Raw genomic sequence first — 13356 nt, forward strand, 5'->3', positions numbered from 1 at the left:
GGTAACTCCTCGAGGGAGAGAGCCCTCAGCTTTTAGGTGAGTGATACGCGCGTTTTGAGCCATCACTTTAAATCTTGGGGATTCTTAAGTCGGCCGTGTAGTATTAATTCTCTTTACATCATTGAGCCTGTGGTTTTATAAAATGTTACCAGACTTCTAACTAACTTTTACTGAAGAATAAATCTGAGTTTTAACACCTGTTGGATTTGGTTATGTGTGCATCCGTAACACCACCCAAAAGTGGGCAGGGAAGAGGATGGAAAGGTGTGGAGCATGACTGAATCTTGTACACTTTCTCCTGAAAACAGAACACTCATCAACACCTGACAGTACCAGGGCATACAGTAGTTACCGCTTCCATGCCATACCAATTCTGTGTGCTCACTTAAGTCAGATTAAATGTTTTTTAATTACACAGTGTTATCAATGAACAATGATTATTCTAACAGCTCCTCCTATGTAAAACTGACCTGAGTGGGTGAAAAGGACTCAAAACATCTTTCACAAATAAAAATGCTCATTCAAATAATCCACTGGGTTATGTATTACCCCTTTCTTATCTGCTTTAGACAAAGCAGTTCATTCAACAAATAGTTTCTTTAGTGACAGGTATGTAACTCTAACTACTATTAGGTAGACACTTGGCTTGCCCTGAAATACTAAACAGAGCTTAATAGGAAAAAAACAAACCAAAACCCAACAACACAACCAAGAGGGTATTGGAGTTGACATCCTAATCAACCAAAGTCTTTAGCTAAAGGCTACCGAAATAAGCAAGACTTCTTCACAGTGGAGCAAGCCTAAGAAGGGAAGGACACTAAAAATATCAGTAGCTTTTCCAGCTGTTTATTTCCTTCCTTATTGTTTGCCAAAGACTTTCTATTGGAGCCCAACTGCAATTGCAAGCATGATCAGAATATGCTGTTGCACTGAAAGGGCTGAACACAATCACTGAAGAAAATGTAGCGTGAAAGGGATGTTTCTGGAACAGTTTGCTGTGTGGAATATGGCTTATGGCAAAACTCCCTTCTGAGCAATTCGACTCTTCCATAAGTAAACACATATTTTGATTTCCACAGGCTTTTTTTATGCAAATATATACAGTATTTCTAATACCCTACAGTTGATCATATCACGAAGATTAGAAAAACTCTAAAAGCCTTTCCTCCAGCAATTCACCCTTGTGGTGAGATGTGACAGACTCTTTCAGCGTGATTTATTTGAAGAATCAAGTATTGGCATTAGCATGAATCTAGAAATACTTTATCCAGCCCTGCATCTAACTCTGATCAGAAAGGTTTCTGACAGGCTTTATGGGACTACATGCTCCTGATTTTATTACAAGCACTAAAAAGCCCAACTTCTACAATTTAGACAGGCCTATTTCCAGTTCTCAAGGTTTCTTCTTTAGAAAGACAAAACTTTGTTTTTTAAATTCGGCAGTACTTACGCTTGAGTATTTCAGTATTTGAAAAGCACGGTCAGGTAAGCACCAGGAAGAAAACAGCAGAGAACAAAGATACCACTGAAAATTACTGCAACTATGCCAGAGGCAGGAGAAGCTTTCAGCCCTGCACCTCGCTGAGTGCTCACCTGAGGGTGTACAAGATCTTGCCATCATTCCATATGCGGAGGAGCTGGTTGGGGGTGGTGATCCAGTGAGCCTCCGCTGTCTTCGAGTTACGAAATATCGTGTCTGGGATCCAGATCAAGCCAACCATGTTGCTGTTCAGAGTCAGTATTTTCATGGTGCTGTTGAAGCGAAGACGGCTATCTGTCCACGTCTGGGCAAAAAATATATCAATTTGATATTCCTGCAATGAAAGCATGATACACAAATTGAAATCAGTTCCACACTTCCCACTGCTATTTGGTGTTTGACAAGATCTATCCAGGTGTAGAGCATCAGGATACATTCAGGCCAATGGAGCTACAGTTTGGTTTTTTACTGCCTCAGGAAATAATGTCTTTCCTTTTTTTTCCTTTTCTTTCCCCTCTAGCTACTTTAGAAAACAGGCCAAACATCTCACTTGCCTTGGTCCTGTGCCATAACAATTTCTGCACTAGCACATTCTTTTCCATTGTCTCTGAAAAGTCACAGCTACAAGGTACAATTTGCAGAGACTTTTTGTCATAGGGCAGACTGATAAAAGAGGTGTGAAATATGAACAAGAGCAACACATGTAAGCTGGAGAATGGTAAATTCCCTTGATTAAGGCAATGCCTTTTAGGGAGGGTGTTGTGTAAATTCAGTAAATTAATTGTTCTGTTTGTTACCAATTATTCAGCTACTCTTTTTCAAGCCATACTAGAGCAGAACTGAAAAGGCATGTTCGTGCTTCTTTGCAGACACCTCATGTACCTCAAATGCTAAGAGCTGAGTGATCACTAGCTTACTGCCCTGAATAGGCCAATGTCATAATTTACATGAATCTCATCCTTTCTTTCACTCCATGTTTACTGCTGTTTTTCTGTAGGTAAGCAGTCATAGTAGGTATAACTGCAGAAATTGAGATACACATGGACGAACAGACAAAATGATCTAGGTGAACATACAAACACACTGATTTATGCATTTAATACTCCATGGAAGAAACTGTGTAAAAATCAATATTTGAATTATGAGTTCCAGCCACTGGCAGCTGGGAACGGTCAGGTTTGATTTGCTTATGTTCCTTTTCCTCTTTCCAGACTGGTCTACCTGTGAACCCTGTGGAAATGGCCATCTGACCGTGTCATGAAAGACCTTCTCAGTATCACAGGGCTGGCTACATCCATGACAGGGACAGCATTTGCTGATGTGACACAAAGCATATGCTCTACAATGCAGGCTAATACAGGGGCTGGGGATAATCCAGAGGAAAACATCTCCTTAGGTCCCCTGGTAGATGCACTCTTGGTATATCTGAACAAAGGACAATTAAAGCTGTGAGGAAAGTCTGGGATGTCTTTGCCTTTGACCACTCTGAACTTGCTTTTATTGCATTTTTGCTTGTCTATTCCTAAGTTTTTGAAAGGCAGGTATAAAAAGAAATGCTATTACACAAACAGTATTGTATATTTTTTTATTTATAGATAATTAGAAGAGCGTGTAGTCTGAACTGAGGACAGTGTTTTTGCTAAAAGCCATCTGATTCTCCTGCACTATTACATTTTTGGCAGGCCATCCTTCCAAAGCTGATGTTATAACACCAGGAAACCTAATTCACTGACACTGTAATCCTAGTCCAAAACACACTCTGGGCCTCTCATCTTTAGATGGCAAATGATCAATAGGTGCATAAGCAGTGCTAGCATGTATCCAAATACCAGGTAATAGATCACCTTAGGAATTAAAGCCTAGGCACTAAAGGCATTAAGGACTATTTTTCTTCATAGCCTATCTCACTAGGTTTTTCATTGTATTATTAGCTTCATTTTCTCAGGGAAGCTGACAGATCTGAATCTGAAGAGACTTTTCTTTCATCTCAATGAGCATAAAGTTGCACATCTCCATACACTTAAAGGATGCAATGTAATGTATGCAGCATACCTTTATTATTCAAAAAGGACACCCTTAATTCACCAGGTTTAAGATGGCAGTGCTGTTCTTGTTTCTTTACAATCAATCCTGTATCATTTTAGTCCTTGAAAGTCCAGTGACAAGAGTTTGGCACATTCAGCTTCTATAGAGAGGAATATGCCAGACATGTCTATGGGTTTCTCCAAATGCTGAGTGAGTAGAGTTGCTTTTTTTAGCCTACAAGTGAGAATCAGTATTTATAGAATCAAAGACCATTTGTATACAGCTGGCTAATGACAGTGCTGTCTTTTTACAGGACAAGTTTTTGCATGATATTCATATTTGAGGTTATTTTATATGAATGTTTTATTTTTACTAAATTTAGGAGCAGTCATAATTCCCTTCTAGTATATCATACATATTTAATGATATTTAGGATTTTAGGACTTAGGATATTTAGGATTTCTACAACACCAAAGGAAAGAAAGACCCTGAGCTCCATAATACAGTGTCCTGAGAAGGTACTGCAGTTAGATCTGAGCAAAATGGGCACCAGGAGCAGTATAGCTGTATCGCTGTCATTTCCATCCAGGTAAACTACTCTGGCTGGGAAACAGATTGCATTATCCTAGAAGCAGGGCCATGCTAACACCACTGTCCAACTCCCATTTTGCATTTCCTTTACTTATCACTGCAACTAGAACACACCAGAAATGATCATTATTCAAAATATCTCTGCAATGGGCACTGTAACTCCATTCACCTTAATAAAAACATTTCAACACAAATTAAATGGTTCACAAATCTTCTGAGTTATTTAGTTCTTTAAAAAAATGCGTTTTTCTTTTTGTAAACTAAGGTTATATAAAGCAAAGCAACATTTTTAAAAGAAAAGTCAATCAAAGTTCTTTGAAATTAGTTGCATTGACTTTTTCAACAATTTACCTCTATTTTTTTTTATTTAAAGTATTTACAATATTCAGTCAGAATGTACAAACTGCAAAACAAAATATTCCCAGTAAAAATAAATGCACATTTCCATTTAATATCTGAATTCCAATTTCATCCTTTTTGTTCTCTCCATTAATCCTTTTCAGAAGTGAATGTTAGATCAGTACATCCTTTACATTAATCTTTGGAATTGCTTCAGTCTTCAACCAAGCAGATAATGGAGTATGATATTCATACATTCACTCTACTAGGAAGGGACAGAGGTCACTTTTGAAACTGGCACTCAGTTCTTCACTTCTAATGAAGCTAAGCCTGTGCACACTTCAGGAAAATTACCTTTATCTTCACTGACAACAGATACTCAGTTCCCAGTGAAGTCAACAGCTTCCATATACTACTTTGCCCAAAGCTGGTACAGTGATCTCCAACACACAGCATCTAACAAGAAACTGCCAGAAGAAAGGTTTCTATGTTGGTCTCATACACAGGTCAATATTATATAAGAAAGGAATGCTTTTCATTAGCTAGCTAATACCTGCCATTTTAGATTTCTGTGAAATGTAACAGTTGCACTTAGAGAGTTCAGGCAGGACATTAGGTTTCAGTGAAATGATGCCTCAGACAAAGCAACATCCTAGAACTCTAATAATATTCTTTATGTTCTGTTCTACCACTCCACCATAAATTTTGTTGATATCCTTCTGATTCTTTCTTTTCCTTTTTATTTTTTGGCAGTAACCATTGACTACTATAATGAACACAGGAACAAATAAAAACCAGCAGAATTTTCAATAAGACTTCTTCCCAGCAGCAGAAAGGTGAAACTGTTCTCCATGAAGTGATCCCAAGATCATGTACAGTAAAGTGTTCTGTCACTAAGTTTTCTAGTCTTATAGGCACCTAATTTGCCACACTACAAAAACAGACTCAAGATTTTTCCTACTCATACCACATATTCACACTGTGCCTGGATGTGTTAACTGTAGCTACACCCCAGAGCAGCCACACTTCCAAAAAGACATTCTCCTTGAGAAGAAGTAAGGGCCAATCCTAAGGGGAAAAATATGTCTACATGTTAACACAAAGGGAAATTCTAAGGAAATATTATTTCCTTTAGTACATCACATATTTCTGAAATAATATTAAATTTCTCTGATGCAAAATTCACTTATGAACTTGAAGGGATTGATAGAAGAATAATTTATTATCAATTTTAGTAGAATTCATTATGTTTGGCTTTAAAAGTAAATTCATAAAGCATGTTACATGTTAAATTCCCTGCACTTAAAAACTTCATTGAAATGGAATCTGCTTGAGGATTCCACAATCTGTCCAAATCTGATTACATAAGGAAAATGTTTTTTTAAATAAACTAAACAATTTTAAGAAATTGAAAGACCAAGAATGTGAAACTACAATATGAGAATGTTTCCCAGTCAAAGACTTCTGATATATGCAAGTACTCAGCTGAATCTCTAACTACATAACATCAGGCCTTTTAAGAAATTTTACATTATCAATAGTTTTTACTGTTTCTGGAAACACTAATGCTTTTCAGTAAAATTAAATCAGTTTATTTGTATTTTGTTTGATCATATGAAAATATAAAGCCTTGCTTCTGGCAGCTAATACGTACCTCTGAGTAAAATGTCTTTGTTTTCTTTTTTTTTCTCAGCTCTTTTTTGCAACTTAACCTTAAACGCATGCATTATCTTATACATTTCATCATGTAAAAAGCCAGTTTGTTCTACTTGCAAGACTTATACTTGCAAGAACCACTCAGTACAATCTGAAAAAAAGTAACATTCTGTCACTGAAAACCTCTCTATCACCTCCAATGAGGTTATCTTTGAAAATGGGATTTTAAAATTGGCACTTGACAATGCTCACTTAACTTCCAAAAGTAACTTCTAAAACCAAGAAAACAGATTATGGTCCTTTTACCTGTACAGCATGCAAGTAATTGTCTCATGGAGAACATTTCTTCCCATTCAAATTTTATAAGCTCTCCTTTAAATCTGAAACTTTTGGAGAAAAATGACTGAATAAGATGAGGGAAAATGATTTTTTTTCTAAATCAAATGATGATTTAATCAGACGGTATTTTTCTGTTTTGTGGTTATGTACAGAGCAATAAGCTAGAGATGATTTTTCTTTCCTACTTCCTATTGATTTGTGGACAGGGGGACATAAGCCAGAGTACAGTATTAGCTGCAAGTAACTGTGCATAGTCAGGGTTCCAACTACTTGATTTTAGCATATTTTTTACATTTTCAAATATTCCTAATGTGGTTTCATTAGTGCCTTGAAAATAATCAAGGCAGCAGTGAATTATTTCCTCTTCAGCTGTGTAGGAATGATTAATGATTGGAAACACCTTGAAAGTGCCATTGTTTGAAATATCTGTAGTCACAGAGAAAAATACATGCTTTTCAACCAAGTCTTTCCTTGTTTGCTCAGTCAAAAGAGGAGCTAACATGTTGTTGACAACACATGAAGCTTTTCTCCTACCATGATATATCATTTTAGATGTAGGTTAATCCTGGAAAATACAATTTAATTGGTTGTCACAATTGGGTGATCTATTTGAATGACTACAGATAATAGTATGGTACACCTTTGTTGCTTTTGCTGCAGCCTTCTCATTTTCTGCATTTTCACAATGTTACAACAGTAACAACAACAACAACATCATCAAGAGTCTTGTCCTTGGAAAAAATGCAAGAATTTCTTGCATGATACTTTCCAGATTCTTACTATTGCCTACTAAATAATGCACCATCACCTCAAGACTCCATTTTCCTATGCTGGCAATTATTGCTATCTTTTCTGGTCTATTCAGCATTATTTCTCTAACTCTTCCAAAATGTTAATTTTTTTCATTGTAGAGCCTATATCTTGATTGTTGATGGAATGAGACTCTTTGATTAAAGCTATTACTGGGATTTGTATGAGGCTCGTACTCAATCAACTAAAAATATCTAAATAATTAGAGTCCAGTTGAGATTATGATTATTCTGTTCGCTGCTCACCCCTTGTATATCATGCCAACACACAAGAAACACTGTTCCCATAAGCTTCAAACTAGTCTAATAAACTGTGTAGGGGATAAAATCTCCTGTGGTTACCAAAAGGCTTGACTTGACCAAAGTGGGCAATCCTATTTGTAAGTCTTAAACTGTTCTGGAAATAAGTATTAAACTTCCCTTTTATATTTCAGTCCAAACCATTCACTATCAAGTACGCTTAAAAAAATTAATAATGGTAGAACCCTTTACAAGCAAACAGCATCACAGAAATGTTAAGCATTACGGTTTAAGATTGGGACATGGGACAGGGCTGTTCAGGGAAACAGGAAAGAAATGAGAGCAAAATCTCTGAAGGGTGGGAGTCTCCCTCTTTCTGCACTCAGCCATAGACCACAGGTGAATATGCCTGGAAATGTTCTATCTTTATGCCCTTGCCATGTTTGGATTAAAAGTACAAAATGAAGGCTTTGAGATACTGTGTTTTAATAGGAAATGTCCCAAACATTAAAGCAACACCCATGATATCTGTTTATTTAGTCTGCAATTTTGTGCACTTGAAGAACATTAAAAGAGGGTAATCTTTTCAGAGTTTGAAGTTCATTTTCAACAAAAGAATATTTTTTCCAGCCCAGCTTACCACTGAAAGCAAAGTTTAATCAACAACCAAGTTGCCAAAGATTACCCTGCAAAGGGCTGTCTGATTGGTTCACTCACCCCTTTAGTTGTGTGACAAAAGAATGAAAGAAGAAATACTCCCTGAAGTACAGGAAGAGTGGTTCCCTCTTCCTGAATGAGAACATTCACACGCCCGATACCAAAACACCAAAATTAATTCTAGGGAGCACAGTCCACCTTTAGCTTCCATGATTCTCATATCTTACCCTGAAGAAGCGGGTTAGAAGGGGAAGAGAATTGTCCTTTGTCCAGTGGCGCATCTTCTGAACAGGCTTTTGATCATTTGAAGAGGTACAGGCCATGTTTATGGCTAGTTTTGATCTTGATGGAAATAAATATTCCCACAGCAATTGCTGCATGAAGTGTGATGATTGTTCCCCAGACTGCACAGTGTACAGATTATAAAAAGCCAGGAATTACAGTGATTCCAGGAGAGCCCTGGAAGGCTTAAAATGTTACCTTAGCATTACTCCTTCACAGGTACTGGTTGTTTTTGCATCCTGTGTGCAACTTGCATTCTAGTTTTAAAAATTGGTAAAAAGCTCTCAGATATCCTGTGGGAAGGAACTGAAAGTAGTGGAATGGTCTACCGTTTTCCAGCAAAGCAATTTTGAATCCTACACACTCTCATTTTGTGGAAATAATGCAGAAAAAGAAATGAAGTCTGCTGGAGAAAACCTGGTAAAATAAAGAGTGTATTTCATATGCAGTACATATTCAAAACTCTTGTGGTATCATCAAGACCAACACAAGCCTTCTGTGAGGACAAAAATTCTCACACGCATGTCCTGAAAGTTTGTCTTGCTTTCAGCATGGCTTGGGATGAGCAGAGTAGCACCATTAGGGCTGTCTGTAACTTTCCCTGAAATAACTCTGCCAGTCTGGAGCTTCATGTTTTCAGAGGCTGCTCAGGAGCCAGATGGGGGGGGGATTTACCTCACACTACGTACAACACTGGGTTTGGGGGCCTAAGAGACAGCATATCATGGCTCACCTTCCCATTCTCCACCAGCCTCCTTTGTTTCTACTGTCTGTGCTCCTGCTCCCCATCCAGCTTCTACCCTTATTCCTAATAGTCTCTGAGAGGTGGAAGAGCTCAGGAAACACTTCTCCACTTTTGAGCTTTTTACTTTTCTTAATCTGAGTTTATCTTTCCCAGCAGCATTAAGGCTGTACCTTCAAAAGCCCCCCAAAATAAATATACAAACCAAAACACAGAATGATCAGGTTTACAGTGGTAGTAAAATATATAACTTTGAAAACTTTCCAAACTGTTTTGTGTCTAGAATACTTTGAATAACTTGCTCTTTTGTGAGAATTTGCTTTGATACTTTCATAAAGTTACAAGCATGATGGTTATATGGAGAAAACACAATGAAAGAAGCAAAGTCAACATTGAGATTGTCACCATAGATATAATGGCTATTCAGGTTAACACTGGCAAAATATTTCAGCAAGCAGTCACAATTGTCTCCATAGCTGAATGCTTTGAGTAAAAAAAAAAAAAGCTCTTCTCATCACTGCTTCAGCAGGAGTCTGGGAGTGAGGAGGACAGAAGCTCGCCTTCTTCACTACAGCGTTGCCCTCTGGCTGCTTTAGAAGATTATTCCACTGATTTCTTGCTACTATAAAGAGTGAAAGACAGCTAACTTCACACTAAAAACAAAACATGAAATTATCATGTAGCATTTCCTTTCCCTGAGAAAACATTTATCTGTCTCACTTTGCCTATTTTGGCTCCTTGGAGGTTAGCTCTAGTCCTGCTGTATTCCAGGTGACTTTTTCCATTCAGTTACAGGAAGGGCTGGAGATGTTTGTCTTGGCCCATCCCCTGGGATCCCTTCATGTCTCCTCCTCACTCTGCACTGATGGATTATCTCTTCTGGTTTGATCAACCATTCCATAACCAGAAACACAGCATGAAATTAGAAAGAATGTGGCTCACTTTAGAAAACCAGCTGTAGATCTATTCTCTTCCCATCCCTTTTAGTGGAAGACTCTTCATTCTTGCCAAATATTGCTGCTTTACATTTCTTTTGGGACTCTTCTGTTGGCTTCTGTTTCTCTTAGAGCATTCCCAGAGACATCCTGATTGCTATGACCGTGACACAACTGCACTTCCACATTCTCTTCTCTCGGTGTGTCAAGAGGGCTAGGGTTCATGTCCTGTGGCAGACAGGGCCTGAGGAGAACATCTGTCTTTCTTTGATGAGCCATAACTATATGGTCTTAAATTGGGCCATTTTAGAAAAAGGGATGTCCAAAGCATGCAAGGAAGTCGCAGGCAAAGTAGAGGTGGGTGCTACATGGTAGTGGGTAGACTTTTGGTCACTGTTATCTGGTAGACAATGTAACTCAAAATGCTAATCAGAATAGTCACTCCTAAGGAGATTGCTGGTGGAAGAAACAGTGTTGTTGGGATTGACAGAAAAATTACAGTGCCCACTCTGACCTGTAGTTTAAGGCTTTACTAAGACAGCAGACAGGTTGGGTTTTACTTGAGAGACAGTGCGAGCGAGAAAGAGAGATTCCAAATGCATAATTCGATGTGGTAAGAAACACAGGTTGTTAACTTGTGAATTTAGTAAGACAAATGCACAAGGACAAGCTTAACTCCTGTGGAAACAGTAAAGAAATAAAAATGAATAATCACTGAAGAGAAGAAACAAAGAAAGAGAAAATTAAAAGCCTGTGAATGTATGTTAATTGCTATACTTAATGTAATAAAGTACACTATTAAGGTCTCTTAAGAATACTTGATATCTGAAAAAAATATAACACAAATTATAAAGATACTCGATAGTATTCATGTATTACAACAAAAGATGTATCAACTTTATAAGCATAGTTCTTGAGCTGTTAGCTTATTCAAAACAGAAGCTAAACTCCCTGCTCATGAAAATAAATGCACTCTCAAAGACTGCAAACAATAAGAGTTTATGCGCATAATCTCAGTATTAAAGAGTTTGTTTTAATGATGGAGAGAGGGCCTTTTGGCCAAAGAAGCAGAAGAGCATTTTGAAACATCTTTTATGCCATTGGCAAGCTAGAAAAGCAGAGGTTACCATGATGCTTTTATGTGTACTGTCACTCTTAGCACAAGAACAGCTGTAAAGGAACAGGAGAGAGGGCAGTGATGAAAAAACAGACACCTATCTCAGGCTGAAGCATCAGGTACAATGAGGGTCTCAAGCAGAATCATGAGCGAGAGTAAAGATGGTAAGGAGCACTTTGTAAGGAGGCAGGTGGCAAAATCAGAGGGGTGAAAGTCCTGTTCCAACTGTTCCCCTCCAGTGTCATTTTCAGGGTATCTCCTGCGGCTACCTTATATCTTAAGAACCCACATACCACTCTACTACAGTATCCAAGTGTCCCAGAAAGTTGCTCTCTTATCCTTACAACACTCTGGGTGGGAAAAAAAAGTTATACCCTTCTTTTCTCTTTTTCAGAAGCTGAGATATTGAGGGCATCATTGTCTTCTCCAGGGTTGTGCAGGAAATCTACAGCTCACCAGGGATTTAAACCCCATTCTTTCAAACCCTCTCCCATTTGAAACCATCCTGCCACCCATCAGTGAACAATTTCAAGGGTCAAAATAAATAAATAAATAAATACAATTCTGCATTTGATGTGCTTTTCCTCAAAAGAAGCACTAACTCAGTGATTGCATACCCTCAGCTGAGTGAGGGGAGACTACAGACATAGCTCAAGCACCGCACACGCAGTCATTCACCTTGCTTCACTGCCAGCTGAATTCCTTACCCTGTTCCTTCCAGGGTGAATCTGCCACCAAGGCAGCTAAAACTAAGAAATGTAGACATACACCAATTGGTGCCACTCCGTCCTGGGGACAAGTATTGGTCCCTGGACTTCTTTGATTTAGCAGAATAGACATACCCAGGTCACAAAGTCTAAATTCATTACAACACAAATAGGATCCAAAAGGAAAGCTTAAAGTGCTGAATGACAGAAATCATGTAAATAAATGAAGCAACAGTGAGTTATATCCTGTATCCACAGGATGTGAATAGGTGTTACTGTCATTAAACAAAATGATGCACGAAAAAGCCAACTGTGCACAAAGTAGTAGAAAAAGCTTATTTGTAACAGCCCTCATTTGCATTTGAGGGAAATGCAAATGTTTAACTGCGCTAAAAATGAGAACAAGACTGTTTTGCCACATAAGCACAGAGAGACACTCTGTAATGAGAGTCTCAGCTGTGCTCAAGCCTTTCTTGCTCTTGGCCTCCAGAGGAGCTGGGGCAGCCCTGCACCCCTCTGCACTGCTGGCTCAGGCAAAACCAGACCCCTCTCTGCTTCTGCATTGCTGGAAGCATGCTTTGAGGGGAGGCTGAGACTCCATATTCCAACTATATAGCCCATAAGACTGTGCTGGCTGCCTTCAGCAGGCTGAGCCTAGCCTTCCCACATTTCCAAGCTGAGGACACTCTGGTTCACAGCTTGCCTCTTCATAGGAAAATACAGCAGGCAAATGTCTTTAGGCTTCATCTAGGCTTCACAACACAAGCACAGAGACATTTCAATAGGGTAAGTATCTGGAGGCCTATCCTTGCCTCAGTTTCTTCACCTCTTGGGCAATTTTTTTTTTTTTTTTTGGTCTAGTTTTGTGGGTGGTTCCAAGGTAATCCCTGGGCTCCTCTCATCCAGGTAATACTTCCTACCAAGCCTTCTTGTGTTAGGTGGTTTGACACTCAAAATAGTTCTGTCTCCCTTTAAGACCCTATTTTTCAAGCAAAAGTTGATCAAATTCCATCTCTCCCTACATTTCAGTCCATATGAGACTCATATTAAATCACCTATTGACACTGGTATTTCTTCATTGTCCCTAGTCTGAGGGAAAAGTGACACCAGATGAAATAGCAGATGGCTGATTGCCATTCACTGATAGCAATTTCAGGAGTCCAGGCTGTTCCTATCAGTTTTATATGAGCACATTCCTCTTACACTCACAAACTATCACTCCCCAGTTGGGGAGATTCAAAAGGAGCCTACCAGAAATTTTCAATACCTAATATCATTAGGAAAAAAAAATAATGAAAGAACCTAAACAAGAAATTTTAAGATCTATCTTGCAAAGCTCATTAGGGAAAATGAAATATAGTCATGTAATGATGCGTAAGACAAACTCACTCCCTAACTCAGCATCTCTTCTAGAACTCCAGAATTAATAACTGATAC

At 38.4% G+C, this 13356-nt stretch overlaps 1 protein-coding gene across 3 annotated transcripts in view; it reads right to left on the reverse strand.

The window, feature by feature from the left end:
* Window positions 1-13356, reverse strand: part of GABRG3 (gamma-aminobutyric acid type A receptor subunit gamma3) — a 335488-nt gene that overhangs the window by 157570 nt on the left and 164562 nt on the right. For all 3 annotated transcript variants that reach the window (XM_052773978.1, XM_052773977.1, XM_052773975.1), the window contains one exon: window positions 1594-1814. In XM_052773978.1, the coding sequence (XP_052629938.1) occupies window positions 1594-1814 (221 nt within the window). The remainder of the gene's footprint in view (window positions 1-1593; window positions 1815-13356) is intronic.

The sequence above is a fragment of the Harpia harpyja genome, chromosome 22 (genome assembly GCF_026419915.1).
Source record: "Harpia harpyja isolate bHarHar1 chromosome 22, bHarHar1 primary haplotype, whole genome shotgun sequence".
NCBI classification, from domain to species: Eukaryota; Metazoa; Chordata; class Aves; order Accipitriformes; family Accipitridae; genus Harpia; species Harpia harpyja.